General features: G+C 38.5%; 6 protein-coding genes across 9 annotated transcripts in view; 5 read left to right on the forward strand and 1 right to left on the reverse strand.

The window, feature by feature from the left end:
- The window catches only part of znf592 (zinc finger protein 592), a 19551-nt gene extending 16671 nt beyond the window's left edge, over positions 1 to 2880 (forward strand). Inside the window, exons 7-9 of the mRNA XM_020612964.1 lie at positions 1642 to 1754; positions 1881 to 2022; positions 2146 to 2880. Of these exons, the coding sequence (XP_020468620.1) occupies positions 1642 to 1754; positions 1881 to 2022; positions 2146 to 2646 (756 nt within the window). The 3' untranslated portion in view covers positions 2647 to 2880. The remainder of the gene's footprint in view (positions 1 to 1641; positions 1755 to 1880; positions 2023 to 2145) is intronic.
- Positions 2881 to 4564: 1684 nt separating this feature from the next.
- Positions 4565 to 5402, forward strand: nmba (neuromedin Ba). The gene is made up of 3 exons (XM_020613361.1): positions 4565 to 4847; positions 4936 to 5107; positions 5182 to 5402. The coding sequence occupies exons 1-3, from the start codon at positions 4685 to 4687 to the stop codon at positions 5201 to 5203; spliced, it is 357 nt and encodes a 118-aa protein (XP_020469017.1). The 5' UTR covers positions 4565 to 4684; the 3' UTR covers positions 5204 to 5402.
- A 156-nt stretch (positions 5403 to 5558) lies between these two features.
- Positions 5559 to 9448, forward strand: kti12 (KTI12 chromatin associated homolog). The gene is made up of 9 exons (XM_020613350.1): positions 5559 to 5812; positions 6646 to 6697; positions 6784 to 6836; positions 6930 to 6985; positions 7080 to 7159; positions 7291 to 7450; positions 7530 to 7592; positions 7801 to 7869; positions 8761 to 9448. Exons 1-9 carry the CDS (start codon positions 5662 to 5664, stop codon positions 8902 to 8904), a joined length of 828 nt encoding a protein of 275 aa, XP_020469006.1. The 5' UTR covers positions 5559 to 5661; the 3' UTR covers positions 8905 to 9448.
- An 11-nt stretch (positions 9449 to 9459) lies between these two features.
- On the reverse strand, positions 9460 to 14173 carry LOC109967613 (uncharacterized). Of its 2 annotated transcripts, none has more exons than XM_020613330.1 (11): positions 14097 to 14173; positions 12514 to 13131; positions 12317 to 12376; positions 12176 to 12228; positions 11935 to 12079; positions 11443 to 11804; positions 11112 to 11340; positions 10888 to 11002; positions 10564 to 10675; positions 10319 to 10430; positions 9460 to 9647 (listed from the first exon to the last, which is right to left on the reverse strand). In XM_020613330.1, exons 2-11 carry the CDS (start codon positions 13117 to 13119, stop codon positions 9501 to 9503), a joined length of 1941 nt encoding a protein of 646 aa, XP_020468986.1. In that variant the 5' UTR covers positions 13120 to 13131; positions 14097 to 14173; the 3' UTR covers positions 9460 to 9500. The 2 variants fall into 2 exon arrangements, with proteins under 2 accessions (XP_020468986.1, XP_020468992.1); XM_020613336.1 differs by lacking the exon at positions 14097 to 14173 and adding an exon at positions 13969 to 14090.
- Positions 14174 to 16586: 2413 nt separating this feature from the next.
- ch25hl1.2 (cholesterol 25-hydroxylase like 1, tandem duplicate 2) lies at positions 16587 to 19373 on the forward strand. 3 transcript variants are annotated; one of them, XR_002275750.1, is made up of 4 exons: positions 16587 to 16926; positions 17110 to 17588; positions 18573 to 18655; positions 18788 to 18880. XR_002275750.1 is itself a non-coding variant. In XM_020611165.1 (3 exons), the coding sequence occupies exons 2-3, from the start codon at positions 18263 to 18265 to the stop codon at positions 19094 to 19096; spliced, it is 702 nt and encodes a 233-aa protein (XP_020466821.1). In that variant the 5' UTR covers positions 16596 to 16926; positions 17110 to 18262; the 3' UTR covers positions 19097 to 19373. The 3 variants fall into 3 exon arrangements, 2 of the variants coding, with proteins under 2 accessions (XP_020466813.1, XP_020466821.1); XM_020611165.1 differs by having other exon boundaries at positions 16596 to 16926; positions 17110 to 18655; positions 18788 to 19373; XM_020611157.1 differs by having other exon boundaries at positions 16592 to 16926; positions 17110 to 19373.
- A 590-nt stretch (positions 19374 to 19963) lies between these two features.
- Positions 19964 to 23369, forward strand: part of tspan3a (tetraspanin 3a) — a 5754-nt gene continuing 2348 nt past the window's right edge. Inside the window, exons 1-6 of the mRNA XM_020611066.1 lie at positions 19964 to 20204; positions 21898 to 22089; positions 22289 to 22363; positions 22436 to 22537; positions 22623 to 22775; positions 22871 to 22954. Of these exons, the coding sequence (XP_020466722.1) occupies positions 20142 to 20204; positions 21898 to 22089; positions 22289 to 22363; positions 22436 to 22537; positions 22623 to 22775; positions 22871 to 22954 (669 nt within the window). The 5' untranslated portion in view covers positions 19964 to 20141. The remainder of the gene's footprint in view (positions 20205 to 21897; positions 22090 to 22288; positions 22364 to 22435; positions 22538 to 22622; positions 22776 to 22870; positions 22955 to 23369) is intronic.

Consider the following 23369-nt stretch of genomic DNA (forward strand, 5'->3'; position numbering starts at 1 on the left):
TCAGACACACGTCCAGGCGCTGTTCTGGGTCGATCGGATGCCTGTAACTATTTTTCTGTTTCATCGTGTGGGGGGTCAACAGCAACAACAACTCTTCAAACTGTCCCACAGACATCCTGAAATAGGTCCTAAAGCAACCATGATACAACTTCAGTTCCTGTACCAACCAATGAAACTCGCCATGTTCTCTCCTTCTTTTCAGTATAGGATGGACCCAAAACCTTCTTTGTTTTCTTTTTTCATGTAGCAGGACAAGCAGTACATTGTCGTCGCTTGATGTGGAGTCCATCTTTGTAGCGCGACGTTTTAAGAAAATATCGCTTATTCGCATCGCGTTCGGTGTGAATACTTTTGGTGCATTAAATTCGCCTGCGTTTTTGGCACTTTTTCGTCTCGCTTATTTGCGTCGCATTCGGTCCTTATGAAAAGTCCTTATGACTTGTGTCTGAGTGTTTTACCCCCTGTTTTTGCACCTCTCTTACAAAAAACACAGCGCTGTGATGAGTAGCATATGGTATATGCTTTGTTTTAACCATCTAAATAATTACCCCCAATAAATAACTCAGACATCCGTTGTCTCATGTTTCCCATGGGTCAAAATGCGCAAAATCACTACTCTGTTTTAGCTGTATGTCCATTTTTGTTTTATTCATCTCACACTACATAATAACGGCTGTGTCTTTTTTTAATAGCTGTTTCGCACCTCTACAATTACTCAAACCTAACTCAAGGACACCTGTCGTGTCCTCTTTTGAAACTAAATATCTGGTCAACTCTATTTAATATACAAATCACTACTATACTTTCTATGTACCATTTGTTTTATTCACTATAGTGTACTGGCAGTGGGCGTTTTAACTAGTGTCAAGCCACAAAATCATATTCCGATTTGTGCAGATTCTAGTATTGAAACTACATTATTTTAATGTTGAAAAGTTGAATTTGTACACTGAATTCCTTTGAATTTAAATACCTTATAGTGTTAATACTGATCATTTTGTCCAGATGCATCGTCAGCTTGTCAGTGTTTCTTATTAGCTATTAATCCTGGTGTGTGTGCTGTCGGTGAGCACACTTAAGAGGAAATCCAGACCATCAAAGGTTTTTTGAACTGTTTGCGGACCCTTTTACTGGACATCCATTTCAGAGAATAGTTCTGTGTCTTCAGATGGTTCTAAATTCATTTAATGTACCACTCAGAGATGTAGCTTATATGTAATACATCAGTAAATTATTCCCTCAATTTTTCTTTGTATTAGTTTTTATTTTTTGGGACACATGTTTAAAGGCACAGCCTGGAGTGCAGGACAGTGTTTATCAGCCTTCAGAGCCCAGCACACAGTTTTTGTAGTTACACATGAAAAAAGTGTAAAAAATACAGTGGTGTGAAAAAGTGTTTGCCCCCTTACTGATTTCTTATCTTTTTGCATGTTTGTCACACTGTAATGTTTCAGATCGTCAAACAAATCACATGTTTAAAGGCACAGCCTGGAGTGCAGGACAGTGTTTATCAGCCTTCAGAGCCCAGCACACAGTTTTTGTAGTTACACATGAAAAAAGTGTAAAAAATATACAATATTTGTCAGTCCCATAAAATCACACTTTTCTTTTTCGACTCACTTAAAACATTTTTTCTAACAGTCAGTGAGGAAGTATCCATGTCGACAATGTGAGCAGTCTTTCAACTCCACAACCAGTCTGAGAAGACACATTCGCAGTGACCATGGTGGAAAAAAGCAGGTCTACACTTGCTGGTAAGATTTTTATGTTTGAAAATTAACTAATCACTGTTGCCACATAGTTGTTTTATCAAATTACTAGGGCAATCATTCAGTTTCACTACCTTTTTAATTTAATTACATTTTTTTTTTACACTTGAGGTATTGCACGGATACCAAGACGATATTCACAACGAGTGTCAGTTTGAAGAACCACATTAGTTTAATGCATGGAATCAAAAATCCTGACCTTGGCCAAATGCCGGAAACATCCATTCAGGAATCAACGAAGACTTGGGGCAAGGTATTTATTTATTTATTTATTTTTAAAGATGACAAAAATACCTGCAGACACCAAAACAAATGTTACAGATCTTACTAGTTTACTTGATCTTGCATTTTAAAGTGTCTGACTTCTGATTTGCAGGGGCTTCAATCAGAAAGGGCTGCCCTCGGCAACCAGGAGGAGAGGCAGGTTTGCGCTGATAGTCTGGAGGCTCCTTCAGTGAAGCGTCTGAAAACTCAGTTTCACTGTTCAAAGTGTGGTTTCATCACATACGATAGTGCACAGTTCAAGCAGCATATACCTCAGCATAAAACTGATGAAAACACACCTCAGTGCCTTCACTGTGGTCTGTGTTTCACATCTATGCTGTCTCTAAGCAGACACCTTTTCATTGTACACAGAGTCAAAGAGTCCAAGGAGGAGGAGGAGGAGGAGCAGGATATAAAGGTTAGGAAGAAGGAGCTGGGTAATCAACCAGTTAGATCAACAGAGACCGATGAGGTAAATAATTGGTTACAAGAGCTAAACAAAACTGAGCCCTCAAAGGCAGAAGAACCAGCAAGTCTGCACTGTGACAAGACCACAGACTGTAATTTAAAACTGAGCACTCGCTCTCAGACACAATCAGTCTCTCTTCCTTAGTGACGGCCACCTACTTAATATCTTGGAGGTGGTGCAAAGTGGCCTTTAATTTTGAAATTTCTTTTCAGAGGCCATGCAGTATATTGAAGTTCATTCTAAACATTTAATAAGGAACTTGTATTTTCATAAACAAGAGGACAAAATAATTTTTCTATTGTTTTTATTTAACTTTGCATGTTGGTGACATATTCATCTTGCTTTTCGGACATAAGTTCTTAATGTTTTTATTGGGGGGGTTGGTTAATTTTCCCACCCACTCTGACAGGAGACTCAGGACTGTCAGTTAGTGTTTAGGTCTGGTATTCAGTGGGCTCACAGTGAAGTGGTGGATTTTCACTTTTGTAATCAACAATAATTTAAATTGTTAAATTTTGTATGCAACATGATGAAAAGGATTAGGGCCATTGTACAAATTTATTTGAGTTGGAATCCCCCCCAGTATTCTCAAGTTTTGTACAGTGGCTCTATTCCTCTTCCGTAGATATATTTAATGCTATTATTACCCGATTGGAATTCAGGTTGCAGTTTTTATGCTACGAATGTGTTGCAGTTATTTTGCATTTTAGAATTTTTAGTCATTTATTATTGCCACAGTATAGTTCGTATTCATTCAAAAGCAGCACTACTCTAGTGTTATGGTAAACAGTTTTTGAAGTATCATGTGAGTTTAAATGGAGATTCAAAGACTGGTGTGGTAATCGCAAACCAAAAACCAGTTTCTTTTGACTCTAAGTGTTTTCAAATGCTTTTGTTTTCATGATGAACATGTTTGATTTGTGCATGCATGTGCTTGTCCCAGATCTGGCCTTAAAAAAAAAACAAACAAAGATTTTCCTCAGTTGTTAAGGGAAAATGTGGAGAGGTATTGAATGTGTGGTGCAACAGTATTAAAATACCTCAAACTGCCAGAAGTGTATTTTTCAGGCATGTGAACAGTCATTGTTATGTCAGATCAGGGTACATTCTTTTGGATAATCCACAGCAGGTGTGAAAGCAAAGTTCGGGAGTATATTAGAGATCATGTCTTAAAAATCAGGACATGTTAACATGAAGTGGCTTCTAGTAAAATTATTGATAAGGTCAGATGAATTTGTTAAATCATTAATGACTTTAGAAGAAATGGTTTCTTACATTAGTGCTAATAATTGTGGGTTTTTCTTGCTCACAGGTCCTGAATTTTAAAGCCGAACCTCTTCTTTTTTTTTTGTATGGAAAGCATGACAGTTCCTACCTCTGTGGTAAATGGCAGTGATTGTTAAACGGTGAAAGGCTTTGAAAAGTTGCAGGTAATCTTTGTGCAATGTAAAAATTTGTTTAAAAAAAGCGTGTATTATCCCACATTATTCAATTTTATAAATTATTTGGGGAATGATAGTTATAGGTTACATGGTCATATTGACTTAACTGGCAAGTGAACTTTTCTATGTAAGTGCTATGTGAGCTCTTCATTTCTGTGTTGTCTTAAAACCTTAAATCACCACACTGCAGCGCTCAGTCTGCAGAAACAGAATGATTTGCTTGTGACTTTTTTTGTAATACTTGTTGAGAGAGATTTGTACTTTTGATAGTGTGTACAATGTGGACTTGTATAGTTTCCCGTGTACATACGCTAGTCAACAGGATCCGCAGCATTTCTTAAGCCATTACATCTATTCAGCATGCAGTGGCCCATGTGCCTTGCTGTTATGTTTACATAAAGTACTTACAAATAAATTGGTGCATACTGTATATCTTTGTTTTTTGTCTATTTTAAACTTATTGAATACTGAGGAGGGAAGCATCTAATGGTGATAATAGGTGGTTTTAGATTGATGATGCTTTTTTTTTTTTACAATTATGGTAAGTCACACTGACACAGGCGCTGTGACGTGTGACGTGCGTCATGCATCTACTAAGAAATGCAACACAGTTAGATGACTTCATTTCATTAGAATATTAAGCCCATCCTATCTCAGTATAACTGACTGTCCTCAGAGTAACAGAAGAGTAAAGAGATTTTAACTAACAAGCACCACATTGCAGAACACACATCTGAGGAATGAAAGGCACTTTGACAAAGATCTGCAGAGCACGACTCCTGGCTTCTTTCATCCTCATTGTGTGCATTACAATGACATCTTCAAAGACTCGTGATATAACTGAGCTGAGAAATAAAGTTTCAAAGAACAAGGTGAATTCGAGGGGGAATCTGTGGGCAACAGGTAAGAAAAATAAAGTAGTTTATGTTACTGTTCTTTTTTAAATGTACTTTAACATTTTACATTGAGATTGGTTGTTTTGTTCAATAAGGGCATTTCATGGGCAAGAAGAGTGTTGTGGATAGGTCCTTTATGGAGTCTACCTCTGAAGGCACTCTCACTGAAGTCAGATCTGGTGGTCACAGACAGGAAGACCTGCAGGCAGCGCTTATCCAGGTGCTGCAAACTGTCGAACAGACACAGAGGAAACGCGTACTGGAAATGTTAGTGAATTATTATATTGCTGTTGTTGTAAAGCCGTCAACTGCACAGCTGATTATATTTTCCATTCATTTAGAGGAGGACGAGATCGTGCTTGAGGAACATTTGAGATGTTACACCATAAATATGAAATCCTGCTGATGAAGACAAGTTTTTTAAATCTTGTGAAAAATAAGCTCTAATGTAAATGGGTTTCTGTTTTTAATGTGATATGTTACATTGACTGATAGTGTGATGTCAATCTGCATGACTGCTGTTAATAAAACAGACCAGTGGGCAGCCTTTTTTGCTTTGTTTTGTTTTTTGTAGTTTATTATGTTATTAAAAATGCAGTGAAAGTGTGTCTTAATTTCTATCCTAGCATTTTCACAAAATGTTTAAATGCTATCAAAATGTTAAGGAAGAATAACCAAGTCGGTGCTCACAGTCAAATGCCATTAGGTTTGTGTCGCCCCCTGTTGGTCTTCTTGAAAATAGTTTGTGATCATATCCGGGTGAAAGTGCATTTGTTTGTATCATCCTACTAGGCTAGTTTATTTGAAAACACACAGTAGCTATGCCTCTAATAGTGATGTGTGGTTACCCCTGTAGTGGTAAAACACGGAGGGCAGAAGAGCTGAAGGTGTATTTTGAACAGAACACTGAACGGAAGGTCCATATTGTGGGAGACAGAGCCCTGGGCGTTGACAAAAGCGATGTTTACGCAGGCAAGTTAAGCTAACGTTAACCATGTGTGTGATAGTCATGAAGGTATTACGTATATGTGACTAGCTGCTGGGTTTTCGTGAATTTTCGGAAGTCCTTTTACATGTTATCTTTCCATCAAGTCGTTCATATTATTTAAATAACTACAAAATCACGCTGCCGGATGGTTGGCTACCTTTGCTCCGAGCTAAGCCAATTTACCTGGGAAAAAAATAATGGTTATCCAGAGAAACGTTACTCTAAAAACACAACTTATATCTAAAATATACTTGTTTCTATGCTGTTGTATACTGAAACCTCATTAAAGTTTTCATTTGGAGTACGTGTGTGCTATCGATAGACTGTGCCGCATTAAATTATTGGCATTTTGACTGGAGTTTGGCGTGCGTGTTTTTCCTCTGATCAGCCCCTATTAGCTTAATCACCAGCCTATAGTTTTCGATCTATAGTTCACCATCTTACCACGTCTGTAGTATATTGTCACCATTAAAAATATTTATTTAGTTCACAAGATCATCATCTCGCCGCTTTGTCTATTAATCATCAGTTAAAGGATCTTTAACTTTTCAGTTTCCCTGTTTTGTGAGTTATCCCAGCTTGTGTCTCTCATATAGGCTATGACACAGCTAATACATGAGAGGCACAAGCTGGAGCTAGAGTTATCCATACTCTTCCCATACAGTATGATATATAGACAGTCCCTATAGGGTTTATTGACCAAACAGCAACACAGCCTTGTTTGCATTTGCTAAACAGTAACACTAAAAGACGGTTTTGAGACTGGACCCTAGAAAGTAACCTTGGCCTTAGCATTAACTTGCTGGATATGTTTCAGACTCCCAGAAAGAAAAAAACGTCAGAGCAGCTCTGAAAGCTGAGGTAGAGAGGTGGGTTTCATCAGTTTCACAGTTTAGATCCATTACTGATGTTCCACTGCTGCTGCTCTTTTAATGTTTGTTTGTTTGTTGTTTAGGAAAGTAAACAAGGATGACATCGTAATTTTCGACTCATTAAATTACATAAAAGGTAAGCTGTGTAATTAACACTGTGGTGTGTGTATTCTGAATTAAAACACATTTGTTTATGCTTTTACCTTTTTAAAATTGAAGTACCTTACAGGCTACCGCTATGAACTGTTCTGTCTCATCAAACATGCACAGACACCACACTGCCTGGTAAGTGTACTAGATAAATGAGAGGTTCCAGTGTGATTAAGAATGATTTACATTAATCAGACAAGTCCAAATCATATACTTTCTTTTGGTGAAGGTATACTGTTTGACGTCAGATGAACAGAGCTCATCATGGAACACCAACAGAGATGCTGCTGAGCAATACACCCAGGACCTGTGAGTGACACACACGGTACTGTATACAGTAGGTGCTTGTGAGTGAAGGATTTAGCGATACCTTTATGTCTGCCATTGTATTCAGTTATTTGTGCTTGTAATTTGCCTTGTGTCCATTTTGTCTCTTGTAGCTTTGACGCGTTAGTTCTGCGATTTGAAGCTCCAGACTCGAGAAACCGATGGGACAGTCCTCTCTTCACCATCCTGAAAGATGACACACTTCCATATGAAGCCATTTCTGATGCACTTTTCAAAAGAAAAGCACCCCCACCTAACCAGTCTACGCAGAGTGTAAGGGACGAACAGTACAATATTCAGTATGCTGCCCTTTTTGACTGCCTGACTGTAATAGCTCCTTGTTTCTCTGCAGCAACCACTGTCATCTTCGAGTTTCTTGTATGAGTTGGACAAGATCACACAAGATGTGTTAACGGTATGTTTTCATTTATCAGTTTGTTAGTGGGTTTTTTTTTCTGCTGGAATAGTTTTTGCTGGTGCCATTATATCTTTGGACTGCTTTATGTCATAGTTTAAGATCGCACACTATGAAGATAAAAACTGGCCTGAAAAATACCTGGTTTAATGCACCACTGCATCATCCCTCTATAATGTGTTTGATAAGGGTTATTTACATATTTCAGGCAATTTTTAACGCACAGAAGACAAGTGTTCCTGGGGATCTCATTTCGGTTCCAGGAGCTACAGAGAAGATATCCTTTTTATATATCATTTATATGTCCACATTGTTATTATTACTATATTCCCACTACCAATGCTGCATTACAGTTTAGAAAAATCTTTTCACATTGAATAGATTTTGGTAGATCTGTTTTCATGTTTGCAACCCTGTGTGGTGTCACAAATCCAGGTGCTAAATGACTTTTGCTTACATAGTTACAAAATACTCAACATAGGATTTGTAAGAAAAAGAACTTTGTCATTATATGCTCGACATACAATGAAATTGCACTTGCAGTTTCTCTCTTGTGGTACAAAAAAAGCTCTATCATACCTTGAATATTTATTTCTATTACCTCTGTTAATTTCTGTTGACTCATTTTCAACATCCACTTCTTAAGGGAAGTCATATTCCCTAACCAGTGGGGGCAAAGTTCTGCATATCAGATGAGTTGTTAGAAGGGGAAGGCTGATGAATGCACATCCATCAAAGGACTTAAATGAAAGGCACAGCAACCAATCACTGTTAAAGGTCTTGCCTGATGGAAAGAAACCAAATTACACAGATTAGTGGATATTGGCAGCTGCAGTGTCTCTTTCTCATAAGCAAAGACTTTGATTTTCTTCTTTGAACGTGCTAGTTCAAGCAGAAACCAGCTTGAAAGTAAATTAGGTTCTGCACTGGTCAACCTTTAATGGCAGGTGCATAATTAGATTTTGAAACCACGTCAGTAGCATTCAGCACTTGTTGTCCTCAGTATTTAAGGTGTGATACCTTGACCTTCAGGTACTTTGGTCAGTTAGCTTTTGCATCTTTAGTGTCCAGCCATGCAATAGTAAACTGTGTGTGTGGGGGGGTGGGGGTGAGAACAGCTTAAACATGGAACGAATAGTAATCAAATGCCCTTAACTTGATGCTGAACATGGAGCTCACCAGGAGCATCAACATGGCAGAGCTGCGGAAGTTACGCCGCCAGTTCATCAGCTATTCTAAGATGCACCCAACAGAGAACACAGGACAAATATCCAACATGTTTGTGCAGTATTTAAATAAGAGTCTTCACTGAAATTGTATGGCATTGGTTTCTTTATTTTCTTTGACAAATAAATGTATTTAAATGTTGTTTAAATGCATTAGCCATTTTACACTCATTTACAAACATTTATGATCTGAAAGACAATTTGTCATCAAAATATTTCAGATAAAGTACCGATACATTGTGCAAAAAGAAGAAATGATATTTGACAGAAATACCCAAAGTCCACTTACCTTGGGTTTCCAAAGCTTTCAGCCATAACATATGACCTTCCTCAGCAAACATGAGTTATTCAGGTATGAAGAGACCATTGTGTTAAGAATTTGTTGTCAACAGCAGGTGACATAATGAACCTTCAGGCTAAACGTATGCCTTAGGTTTTTAAATTACAGTAAATAACACTTCTCACACCAAATGATAACATGATTTATTGGATCAAATTGGATTTATTTATTGGAGCAATATATAATTTAATTGAAATCTTGGTGGCTATATCAATGTATGCAATCTTCACTGCTTCTTTTCACTGGCTGCCTTCCTCGAGACAGTCTTGTTTTTGTTGGAATATTTTTTTCTATGAATACCTTTCTACTATTACCATTATATTTTCTTCGGTGATGTTAACACTAGCCTGGACTGAATGTCTTTAGGTGGATGTACCTGCTCATTTTGACTTTGTTTCTGCATCCCAGTCCTCCCTCCCAGTGGCTGGTGCGTGTGCCTCGTGTCATCATGCTCCCACAGCTCATGCATGGCTTTCCATTGCCGTACGGCTGCAATAACAAATGTGGGAAAGGTTACATCCGGGAAATATTTATATTTGTGGGCAAAGTCTACCATCTGTCTTATGCAGTCATGCTTCCACTAGGAACCAGTGAGCTGAGCCAATCAAGATGGCACTTCTACTTTTCCATTGCACTTAATTGTTCTGTCTTCTTTTATGAATACCTTAAGGTTTCCTGACTGGCTCAAAATACCTCCTGAATGTTGTGCAGGTCTGACTTGCAACTAGTGGAAGCATTTGTTTGAGGGTATCGCTGTCAAAGAAGGGTTTATTAGTTATTAAATGCAAAGGCCACTTACCTTTTCCACCATGTTTATTAGGTGTGTTTAAGAAAGATTAAAACTGATTGTGTGTTAAGAGCTACTCAAACAAATATCATATAAAGGTACGTAAATAATATGGCTTACAGGGACATCGAAGAGTCAAATGTCTTCGTCTACAGTGTATGACTGTGGTTTGTAGATGCTGACTAATGAATTTCAACTTGGTCATGTATGTAAACCACCACAGGATTTTGCTGGCAGAGAAACACTAACCTTTATGCTCTTTACCTGTGGTGATCTACGACACTGTACTTATTCTCTGCAGTGAGCTGATTATAAGTGAGCCTAGATACAGTACCAGTATAGGCTCTGATATCAGGTCATGTCTATAGCTCACCTGTTCTTTGGCACAGAAGCCACAGATCATCCTGGTGGCGAGCTCCATGGGGTGGTCCTGGTCCTCATCATGGCATGCATCGCAGGGGTAAGCCCGGCCACAGCAGGGGAACCTAGAAACACGGGTACAATGCTTTCATCGGCTTATCTAGGAATTTCTCAAAGCTCAGATATCATACATTATTAAACTATCATTATTATTATTATTATTATACATGGGATAATAGAACATAGTGAAGACAATACCTTAGCCAGCGATGGCTCTGTTTGTAATGTCTGCATGTTCCTTTTTCTGGCAGTGGCTTTCCCTTTTGCACAGCAGGGTCTCTTATCGTCTTGAAATTAACAGTACTTGAACCTGCACAGAATCGGGGAGAACCCCCATTAAATGACCTTTCTGGACTGTTTAGGTACAGTAAACATTTAAGTCTGTATATATAAAAGTTTTCATGCACTGTATAGCTGTAGAAATAATGTGAGGTAACACTGGTCAAAGAGTCTGTGGTAATTAGTTTTTCTGATTGTAAATCTTTGCTGATCCTTTGAGAAGAAACATGGGGGAAATCTGACCTGTTTTATTGGCACGTGGCTGAATATACTGGAACATTGTACTTTCAGCCAAGATACTGAGTTTGCTGTGGCAGTGTTCACAATTAAACTCCTTTGTTTGTCCATAGGAAATGCTCTGATAAAAAAATAAACAAAAAAAGCCTGATCAGAAATCATCAACATTTCACGGTGTTGATTTTCACACAAAACTGATGGGTAGTGTTAAGCAGGGCATGTTTCACCACCTGCACAGGGCTCTCCTGGGAGCAGCTCAGGCAGCCCACAATGAGTTCACAGTCCTGCAGCACAAGGTCAGCAGGTCCAGCGTTGTGGAGGTCTAGATATCCCAGGACATCACTGTAATGGTGGAGCATGCAGGGCCTGAATGCAGCATTGATGCTTGCACTGCACTTCTCACACTCAGCTATGCAGGGTGCCCTTCCAGTGAGTGTCAGGTCTGCAGTTACCTTACACCTGTAGACAGCACAGATTCAGCACTGAGTCAGGTTTGCAACTGAGGAACAGATCTTACATTTCTGATGTGGTCATCATATTAAGTGTTCTTTTTTTCCTTACCTATTGCACTGAAGACAAACTGTAACCTGATGGGCAGCGACAGTGGCCGTGTTCTCTCCCAGCCTCAGTCCCAGCATCTTCACCTCTGTGCCTCTGCGAGGATCACTGATCCTAATGTTCTCCACCAAATGACTGGCGACCTCCTGCTGCCCTTCACTGCAACCTGGATCCCCCTGCTGCACCAACATTCCTCCCTCCAGTTCTGAATTTTCCAGTTTTCTTTCATTACCAGCATCCTCATCTGCACCTACAGCAGCAGCAGTGTCAGAGGAACTCTCTGATTTCTCACACACTGTTGCCTGTAGCTCTTGGTATGGTATAAACTGCAGTCCAGCCTTTTCTAAATCAATGTCTTTTTTCAACTGCAAAAATGTCAAGACAAGAGAAGATGTAATACTCAGCATTAAGAAAAACTAAAGGATTTATTTATAATTCACTAAATTCAAAGGGCAGACATGTTCACAACCATGTTTAAGCAGGATGCCATCTTACCTGCCTGGCTCCTTCAGTGAAAAGTCTCTCCAGACTACGATCTAGCCAGCGAAGAAAAGGACGGAAGAGCAGCTCTACCTTTCCCAGAAGCTGATTGGTTGCATGCTTGGCCTGAAGCCACTCCCGGGATGCTTGCTCTACATGTCTGCAAAGGCAGAAAAAAAAAGAGAAATGACTCCAACTAGTGTCAACATGACAATTCAAACCATTAAACATTCAAATAAACTGCAGGTTATTTTACATTGCCATTACTGGTGGCAGATCCTGGTCCAATGGTATGTCCAAGGTGAAAATCTAAGGAAAATGTATCAAGGTAATGAGGAACTGTTCTGTTTATGTCACTTACTAAATATATTACAGAATATTTAGTGGTGGTCCTTACCTCTTGTGGGTAATTGTCTGGGAAGCAAACCATGATGTCAATTTCTTTTAGGTCAAATGGCTAAAAGTTAGAATGGAAAAGGTCAGTATATTACAGATAATTGTAAACCGAGATGTACTCTGTTATAGAAATAACATGGGTGAATGTTCACTGTAAGCTCTTAGGGGGGAGGAGAAAAAATAAAATAAAATGATTACCCAGTCTGGGTCAGTGGCCTCTACAGTCACCCTGTAATAAGTAACTTTTCCATCACTTCGTTCCTGAATAATCAGCTGGTCTTTGGGAAAACGTTTCTTTAACTGCGTGATCTCAGTGTCTCGCAGCTGCTTGGCGACCTCCTCTGTCAGGTCACACAGCTTGACCTCCCGGAGGAGGTTAGAGTGGGATGCTGGTGGCATCCTCTGAGCAGGTCTTGCATGATGGCCAGGAACAGGCAGGTCATCCACTGAGGGAAACTGTGGTGGATGCCAGAAGCGACATCTGTCCTCCATGGTGCAATGGCCAGAGATAAAGTAGCGACAGACACGGTTACCAGCTACTGGGACAGAACTGTAGTTATTAGTGGGAGGAGGCCTTTGCTCTAGATTCTTTCCAGGGCCCTCAGAATTTGGAGGTGTGACATCTGACTGGCCTGATGTCCTGATTTCTTTATTCTCATGAGCACTGGCATCATCTCTTACATGTAAAAATTTACATTTCTTCCCAAAATTGCAGTGTCTTCCGTGAGAGAAGAAGCGGCACAGCTGCTGTGTGTGAGGAACTGGCTCTGATTCACTCGTCCTCTCACTATCACCATTCTCCATTGCTATTAACACCTGAATGAATGAACACAGTAACACAGATTATACAGATCTATCTACGTCTTTCACTGATGTGTAAGGAGCAGTGTAATGATAAAATAGGCAAGAGCCTTCTTCAAAATGCCGGCACAAAGAGGAACAAATACACTGTTCTGCATTTTGAGAACAGTGGTTCCCAAATTTCTGGCTCATGACCTTCGTGTGAATGTGAGTTGTGAGCAGTTCACAGTGGAGTAGTTTTCCTTATCTGACAATAAAAATAAAATTAAAAAGTACATTATTTCGTTTAACAGAAATAACTGGTGAGGTGGTGATGGAAGTCCTGACCCCCGTGTCACTAGTCTGAAAGAACATATGCTGTAGCATCTGAAGTACTATGTCTACAGGAGTGTCACCTTTGGTCACATAAACATGATGACACTTTATTACAGACTCAAGGTCCAAGGTCAAAAACAAATAAATAAAATAAAAGAGAACAATAAAAACAGAAAATACATAAAAACGAGAGCACAAGAAAGTAGCTACATCCAGTTTTTCTCCTGTTAAATCCCTATCAGATACCCTTGAACCTGTTGTATTGCTCCACGTGAACGATCTATAAGAAGTATCTATGAAAACAGAATTATTCATAAACGTTTTGCTGAAAATTGCTATAGCCGGTCTAGCAGTGCATTCGTGGTCTGCAACATCTAAAACTGCATTTAAGTGCCATCGTAACGTTACCGACACTAAAGTCAACCAGCCTCGGATTATGATGAGAGCCAACATTAGCAATCTACCGTTACCTAGCTAGACATCTTTTTAGAGTCGTAAAATCAAATCAGTTAGCGTTATTGTTGGAGGCGACATTACCGCAAATCCACACAAGGGTAGGCGTAACGGTGTATTCCGCGAAATGATAAAACTATAATCTAAATTAAGTGTTCAACGGAAGCTTCAAATACCCTTCTAAAGTTGCATTAACCTAGCAGCTAATTTACCTGTCAAGTGACTCCACCATAAAAGTTACGTGCTACAGGAAACGCATTCGTAGCGTTACGTCATTACGTGCACAAAAGTTTTTGTTTTTTTTATTAAGTCAAACCAAACAGACAAGCAATTACAAAGTCTAATACAAATATTGAACAGTACAAAGACTGAGCATGTTCAAAATTAACTAACATTATTCCAATAGAACAGGAAAGCCAAACGACAAAAAAAGCATTCAGTCCGCCTTCTTCCAGTGATTTAATAACATCATTCTTCCTTATATAATGGTGTGCACAAAAGGTTCCCAATCTGTAGGGGTAACAGTCGCATCCATGATGTAGTCAAACGAGACTACTGACTGTAAAGGCTATAGAGATTTTTGTTACAGGCAGGATAGAGGTTCCCTGTTGTACGTTGGCTACTAATTGTATGGATGCTGACTCAGCATCCATACCTTGTTTTCCAAATCTTTATTATTATTATTCTTATAATTTTTGTATGGATGCTGATTCAGCATCCATACTATGTTTTCCAATTATTTCTTTATTGTAGAAAAGCATTTAGCAGTGGTCCACTTCCTACCAAATCTAACCTTTCAGTCAATTGTCCTGACTAGACTTTGGCTAAAGTCCTGACTAAATTTTGCCCCATTCAAATGAATGGGAAAATTCTACTTCAGCACACTTTCAGGTATCAAAATATTCAGCTCTTCAATGACATTCATGGTCCTATTCAAGATTTTTTCTAAACTTCATACTTTTGAAATATTTCGCTTTATTTTGAAAATCTTGCCCCATTCAAAGGAATGGGAAGATTTCACATATTCATACTTTCAGCTATTTCAGCTATTAAAATGTTCAGCTCTTCAAGGACATTCATGCTTCTCTTCAGAAGTTTTCTAAACTTCATACTTTTAAAATATTTAGCTTTATTTTGAAAATCTTGCCCCATTCAAATGAATGGGAAAATTCTACTTCAGCATACTTTCAGCTATTTCAGCTATCAAAATGTTCAGCTCTTCAAGGACATTCATACTACTATTCAGCCGTTTTCTAAACTTCATACTTTTGAAATATTTAGCTTTATTTTGAAAATCTTGCCCCATTCAAATGAATAGGAAAATTCTACTTCAGCACACTTTCAGCTATTTCAGCTATCAAAATGTTCAGCTCTTTAAGGACATTCAGAACTTTTCAAAACTTCATACTTTTGAAATATTTAGCTTTATTTTGAAAATCTTGCCCCATTCAAAGGAATGGGAAAATTTTACTTCTTCATACTTTCAGCTATTTCAGCTATCAAAATGTTCAGCTTTTCAAGGACATTCATACTACTATTCAGAAGTTTTCTAAACTTCATACGTTTGAAATATTTAGCTTTATTTTGAAAATCTTGCCCCATTCAAATGAATGGGAAAATTCTACTTTCAGCTAGCAAATCCATTCAGGTGTCAAAATGTTCAGCATTTTCAGGGCAATCTTTCAGCACTCAGCATCCATACGCATTTTCCTCAGAAAATGCAATTCTGTAGTTTGTTTTGTTGCCCTCTGCAGTCTCAGAGGTTCTAAGGTCATTGTTGACCTTGAAAATAGCCTTTGAGAAAAGTTTTCAGTCATATCACGATGATCATTAGACACTAGTGGAGAAAGTATTTCTTTATTATGTTTTGTTAATCAAATTTCTTACCGATGGCCGCGATGTCAGTCACTGCCTGGCCACCATGGGCAACTAAGGGTTGAGGGCACTTCATCAGGAATCGAACCACCAACCTCCTGAACCACAGCCACCCCCTGTTCTTAAAGCCTTTACTTAAGTAAAAGAAAAATAGGCTACCAAATACACCAATATAAAAATGTTCAATTACAAGTAAAAGTCTTGCCTTCCAAAGTGTAGCCTAGCCTACTTAAAGTATTATCAGCTAAATGTATTTAAAGTATCAAAAGTAAAAGTACATCATTGTGCCTAATAGATTATTAACAGGACTATTAGATTATTAATGTGCCCATGAATGAGTAAGATTCACCTACTCCTATAGTTGATCAAGAAGAAGTTGGTTTTAACTGCTTTATAAAGTTCCCAGGTTCCCAACCTAGGTGCAAGCTACATCTTGGGAGTTGTAAAATGTCGTTGTTTTTTGTGAAACAGTGACTAATCTGGGCCACAAACTGTTATTTAATTGAAACATGTGAGATGATTGTCTCTTTGGTGGAGCTACAAAGATATCTGCAACATGACAAGGAGGCCCCAAGTAGACACTGCTTTTTTGTAAAGAGTATTGTTTTGTATTTTATAATTTTATCATGTGTTTTAATAAATATATAGGTTTCAATTAAAAAGTAACAGTCCAAAGTCAGTTCTTGGTGTGTGAAAACAATTAGATTACAGACCACAAACTACTACAACTAGACTTTTTAATCACAAGATTATTGAGCCATTGTAACATAATTTTTTAAATTGCTCAGGAAAAAATTGGAAATTTGAACACTTGCATTTTGATTATGCAACACCGGCCCACATCCTCCTCCACCCCCGGCCCCCCAAATCCCAGTCTCCAGCCTCTAGCGAAGGAGAATGCTTGAACAGGTGGGTTCACTGGGCAGATAGCTAGCAGACGAAATATGGACAAAAATACGAACATAAAGAGGAAGGGCATCGCTGAAAATGCCAGAGCTGAAACAAATTAAGTCATTTCAAGCTGATCTATAACATGCATGAAGATACAGTAGGCCTTTCATATTGCGAGCACTAGCAGCAGCACTGCCGGCGCTAACGACGCTGCCTTTAATTCTGATGATTGATTGACGGAGTTGCACAAAGGAGAGATGCTGAGAATCCAGTAAGGTAAGACATATTTCTCTAAAACTTGTTTTTGATAACATTCTATGACATTCTTATTACTCCCACATCTCTGCTTTTCTTCGTTCACTGTGCTGCGGTTTACTGTGTGCGGGGGTGGGGATGGGGGGTGTTGAACCCAAAATGCTTAATCCACCCATAACTGCCGATTTTTTTTCTTCCTTTTAGCTTGACCCTCATCAGTGACACCCATGCCTCCATCCCCACCTCGTTCTTCCACCCCGAAGTGACAGACGCTACCCTCTCTCTCCATCCCTCAGTGCCCTTCACTCCATCACCCTCACCTCCTTCCTCCACCCTGGCCAGAAGATATGTTACCCCACTTTTTATTTATTTATTTATTTATTGTTCATAGACACCAATACCCTAGCACTAGTACAAAGGTGTAGAATAGCTCTGCCTGGTGTTTATTTAAAGGTTTCTAATTTATTATAGACCAACAATACCTAAGAGTAACTGTACCATTACAGAAGCAGAAACATTTGATATTTGTGCTTACTATTTATATTTATTGCTAGTAGGGCAGGTCTGGCTATTCATGGGTTGATTGCAGTGAGCTGGTCTGTGTAAAAAAAAAAAGTCCTGGCACATTTTTTAATCTCAGTTTGACCGAGAAGCTCCAGAACAGCTACTAAATTGGCCTTGTGGTGAGATTGTTTCCATTTCTCCCTCACAATAAACTTACAGTACAAGATTAAAGCTTTCTTATAACTTTAAGATTTATACCTGATCTTTATACATGTAAATATCAGTATTATATATATGGTTTCTACTGAATATTGTCCAGCTTGTGTTCATAAAACAAGATATCTATACTGCATCAGTACAAGAACTCACTCAAGTACACCTGCCCATACCAAAAAATACTTGAATACAGTACACTAAACAGGATATTGTTATAGTATATTGCAATTTGTGATTATGTTTGTGCTCTTTGTGTCTGTACCTTGAAAACAATTCCACTCACCTTTTAGCACCTTGCTCTTTCTTTAAATTACAAAGTAAACTATGTGTATACCCATGTAAAAATGGCAGATAAATTCACTTGAGCATGAACAAAAATACAGCATAAACAGAAGGTATGAGGGAGTAAAGTATAGGATTTTGAAATTTGTCATGTGGAGAGCTATATGTTACTGGTTACCCTGGGGTGTATGAATAATTTCTTTCGCCCAGCTGTTACTTGACACCACACGGTGAGCAAAGGACAAGCAGGCGCTCAAGGGATAAAGTCTTTACCATAGCTGGTGTTTTTGACTGGAACATCTACAGTTCTCACACGTTAGATATAAGATAGTGACCTTGTAATTTTTACTTCAGGATGCATCTTACAGAGACTGCTATACATTTTTGGAAATCATGCTTAGGAAGTGACTCTGTGCTGCAGCCATTGTGGGACTGCATGAGGCTCAACTACACCGACTATTTGAGATCTCCACTTTTTCCTGTTGTTCTGACTGTGTCTTCATACTTTGTCTTCAGCTTTCCGTTTCTTATTTGTGACATCGTGGGGGACAAGTGGGCATGGGTCCAGCAATTTAAGATCCAACCTAGCCATCGGCCAACGGCCTCTAAGCTGCTGCACTGTGCAGGTATCACCTTGTACAACCATGTGTTCTTTGTGCTCCCAGCATCAGTGGCCCAGTGGGCATGGAGGCCACCTGTGGACCTGCCGGATCAGGCTCCATCCCTGCTGGAGCTGATTATTGGAGTGGTAAGCAATCTCCTACTCTTTGACTTCCAGTATTTCATTTGGCACCTGCTCCATCACAGGATCCGCTGGCTGTATGTCACTTTCCACGCCATCCATCATAAGTATTCAGCTCCCTTTGCACTTGCCACTCAGTGTCTTGGTGGCTGGGAGCTGGTGACAGTCGGCTGTTGGACCACCCTGAATCCTATGATCCTGAGGTGCCATCTTCTCACTACATGGGTCTTCATGGTGTTGCACGTCTATGTTTCGATTGAGGATCACTGTGGGTATGACTTCCCCTGGTCCACTTCCCGTCTGATTCCGCTTGGCATCTACGGAGGGCCCAGCAAGCATGATGTGCACCATCAGAAACCCAACACCAACTTTGCACCACATTTCAGCCACTGGGACAAAATATTTGGCACACATGCTGATTTCAGCTTCTGTACTGCTATGAAATAGAAGTCGGTTACATTGTAGTTGCAAGCAGTTGTAGAAACCTGTATTTTTATGCATCTGTATTTGTTTTTTGCAAATTATGTGGATATTAAAATGAGCAGTGGTGGCAGTTGAAAAGAAATCAACATTTTCCTTTAATGGAGTTGTGTTACTGTATTGTACTTGAAAAATAACACTGTCAAAATGTGTTACAGTTTCTTATATCTTCAGTGACGTTGAGCAGATCTGTTAATCATATCTCAAAAGTCATTTGAACTTTAAGCACAATATAATAAAATTATATCTAAAATGTAAATTGTCTCCCAATAGTTTCTTTAAACTGAAAGTGATCTGAGCTTTAAATTTGGCTTACATTACATTAAATGATACATAGTTTGAGCCACTTTTCTACTCTTTACTGGTGTTATGCTTCTAATAATATAATTAGTTTAATTTCATTGTGTTTTGGGGCCCAGTGACAAAATAATTGAATTACATTTCATCATAAATCTTAATTGTATGGACATTGGTTATAGGGCTTACCTATTAGGTTATTCTTTAGTTATGAACTACCTATAAATTAGGCTGTACTTTAAATTGCCTTTTGTGGGCCTATTTCATGTAACCTGACCAGTAATGCCCGACTGGTAGTGATACTATAAAATGTTTTATGTATGATGGAAAAGTATAGGTCACATTTTGTATTCTACCACTAGATGGCAGTAAGTAGCATACTTTCGTTTACTATTGTCATTTCGATTAAATACTTTTATATTTTACGGTGTATAGGATATCACAAACAAACGCTTCTTGGTTGCAGAAAAATAAATAGTTAAATATTGCATAGAGAATAATCTGAAAACTAGGCTTATAAAACAAAATTTGGGGGTGGTTATTTGATCCCCGAGGGTTTGTTATTGTGGTTGCATTAGTGGCGCTGCGTTGCCAGTGCAATCAGAAGCAGTGACAGAGCTGGGATGGAGTGTGAGTGCAGGAACTGACCGGGACAGGTCTGAGTAGAAACCTGCATAATTTTCAGCACCGACAGCACTCAATTCTCGTGGTTAAGATGGGGCAGTGTGGCATCACGTCGTCGAAGACGGTCCTTGTTTTTCTGAACCTGCTATTTTGGGTAAGTTTGGAGGTTTATGACAGTTTCAGACGTGCGTCACAGCGCAGCAGCTAACGCTAACTAGCTAGCTAGCTAGCTATGTAGTCAGCTGCTAGGCTAGCAGCGGCAGTCGGCCTTTGTTTAACGACAGAGAGATTAGTTTAAAAGCGTAAGGGAAATGATTTGTTAGATTAGATGATTACCACTAACAGGTTCGTGAAATGAAGCAGCTTGCAAACAAAGAGCTTTTGCTTAATTAAAAATGGCGTTTAAGTCACTTTTTAAAATAACTTTAAGATTCCCCTGTGCCTTAATCCACCACGCAGCAGTACTTGCATAGAAATGCCAGGAGACATTTTAGCTAACATTGTTTAAAATATAATGTTAAGTTGTCTGAGTTTATGTCTGATTTTAACTTCTGGATAACCCTCTTGAGATGCATTATTGAGTACTCAAGGGCGTCCACGCACACGCAAATAAGAAAATAGTTAACAGGCATTTGGACTCTCCCACTCTATTACAAGTGTTATGTGCACAAAACAAGTAAGAAATTAAATAAATAAAACACCTAAACAAAGAAACCATATGTCTAAGCACTGGGGCTGCCTATAGAGTAAGAACAATTTTTAAAAAAGTAAGGCAATTAGCAATCAAAACAAGTAGATTAGTAGTATATTTTAGGTTAACAAGGAAAGGCTTATTGAAGCCATGAAAGGAAGTAATCTGATCTGAGTAAGTTATCTGAGGTAAATAATTCCAGTCTGATTGTGCTTTGAATTTAAAAGTACCAGTCCCAGTTTTCTTTAAAAAAAAATTTAGATACCATAAAAAGTGTAGGGTGTTAGGTTAGGGTAATGTAACAGGAATTAAAAGCTGTTTTGACTATAAAGGATCATTAAGTGCATTTGAAAACAACGAACATTCAGTGAAAATCTCTCCTACATTAAAGTGGTAACCAGTTAAGTGTTTTTTTTATACATGAAACAATGCTACGGAATCCATAAGACTGAATCTACATGCATATGATTCAGAGGCGTTCTTTAAAATATCATCATAATCATCCATATGAAACAAAAGCTGCGAGACACAGCTGTTTTATAAGCCATGGTGGCAGAAGTATTAAGATCCTTTACTTGCTTAAAATGACACTTTTTAAAGTAAAAGCCATACATTCAAATTTTTTACCCATGTAAAAGTATAACTATTATCAACAAAATATATTTAAAATATCAAGTAGATCTCTATACTTATGTGGGTAATATATGTACTTGATTACTGATGCAAACAGTGACTACTTAAGTACTCTGGAGGTAATTAAATCTACAATAATGCCTTCTGGTAATTGATCCTAACCTATGAGTGGGAATGACCTAGCTCTGGTCTATGTAAAATCCTAATATACAAACTAACTATAGCTATCAAATAAATGTAGTGGAGTAAAAAAGACAGTACTTTTCTATGAAATGTACTTTATATTGGTGTAAAAAAAATCTCAAGTGAAGAATACTCCCAAGCTTGTACTTGAGTAGAGATATATACTTTCCACCACTGATGATAAGTGTAATGTTTCTGATGATATATTGTACTGCATGTTAAGTACTAAGCAACAACTATCCAAAACACAAGCACAGCATTTTGTTTTCTCACTTTTTACCACTTGATTTCATTTTGTAGACAGACCTGATTACATTGTTGATGTTTTTCTCACCCGCAGGCTGCAGCTGGCATCCTGTGTTATGTTGGAGCGTATGTCTTCATTACATATGATGATTACGATCACTTCTTTGAAGACGTGTACACTCTCATCCCTGCAGTGATCATCATTGCAGTTGGAGCCCTCCTTTTCATTATTGGACTCATTGGATGCTGTGCTACAGTGAGAGAGAGCTATTGTGGACTTACGACGGTCAGTAAACCAATTAGCTTAACAGAGAAAAGTAGCATTCATACTTTGGAAACAATGACCTTGTGTAAGCAAATAATCAAAGATTAACTTCAAAACATTTATAAATGCAAAGTGGGATTTTTACAAGTATTAGAACAGAGTATAAACATTTAGAACTTGCCAGAGTTGAAGTTTTAAGGTGTTGAAATTGAATCCACAGTTTGTCGTCATTCTCCTGCTGGTTTTCGGGACGGAAGTGGCAGTGGTTGTTCTTGGATACGTTTACAGAGCAAAGGTGAGTTGATTTGTACTGTTTAAGGAGATGTGTTAACAGATGTGTAGTCTCACCCTTCTTAACCTTTGCCAGGTTGAAGATGAAGTTAATAGGTCTATCAAGAAAGTGTATGACAAGTATGACGGCATCAACAGCAATGCCCAGAGCCGTGCCATTGACTATGTCCAGAGACAGGTGAGGACAGAAACACTGTCTCCTTTGTCACCGGTGACAGGGTGCGTTAGAAGTAGTAATCTTTGTGGTGTCTTCATTTTCACAGCTCCATTGCTGTGGGATCCACAATTACTCAGACTGGCAGTATACACACTGGTATGAAGAATCAAAGAACAACAGTGTACCCATCAGCTGTTGCAAAACTAACGTTGGAGGCTGCACAGGATCCCTCACTCATCCTGAAGATCTTTACCAAGAAGTAAACAACCTCTAAGTTTGTCACATTTCCATACAGACAGATTCTTTTAAAATTATATGTTCAAACATATTCTTTGTGTGTGTTTGCTTGTGTAGGGTTGTGAGGCTCTTGTTGTGAAGAAGCTGAAGGAGATCATGATGTATGTCATCTGGGCTGCTCTGACATTTGCTGCCATCCAGGTATTTAACTTTCATTAAAATATCTTGTACCATCACCAGTTTTTAATGAGTTTTATGAGCTGTGGTTTTGTAGCAACATATTTCAGTTGTTTTATTTAAAGACCATGGGACAGAAAGAGTTGTGGCCTTTGTCATTTAAGTACCAGGAAACGTTCAGCATTTACCCTCAAAGAGACACCAGCCATATATTTCCTAACTGAAAAAGATTTTGAAAGCTCAGCATACACATGACTTTTCCTGGTTCAAATTAATTTCCTGTATGGTTTTTTTCCATTTCAATACTCAAGTCTTGAAGCGACAGAAAGTAGCACATATCTTTATACAGCTGTAATTCCCCACCACAAGGCCTTGACGTATCTGAGAGTTGTAACTGCCACATACTGTAACTGTTACAATATATATATATATATGTATA

This window comes from Monopterus albus, unplaced genomic scaffold, assembly GCF_001952655.1.
Source record: "Monopterus albus unplaced genomic scaffold, M_albus_1.0 scaffold5.1, whole genome shotgun sequence".
NCBI classification, from domain to species: domain Eukaryota; kingdom Metazoa; phylum Chordata; class Actinopteri; order Synbranchiformes; family Synbranchidae; genus Monopterus; species Monopterus albus.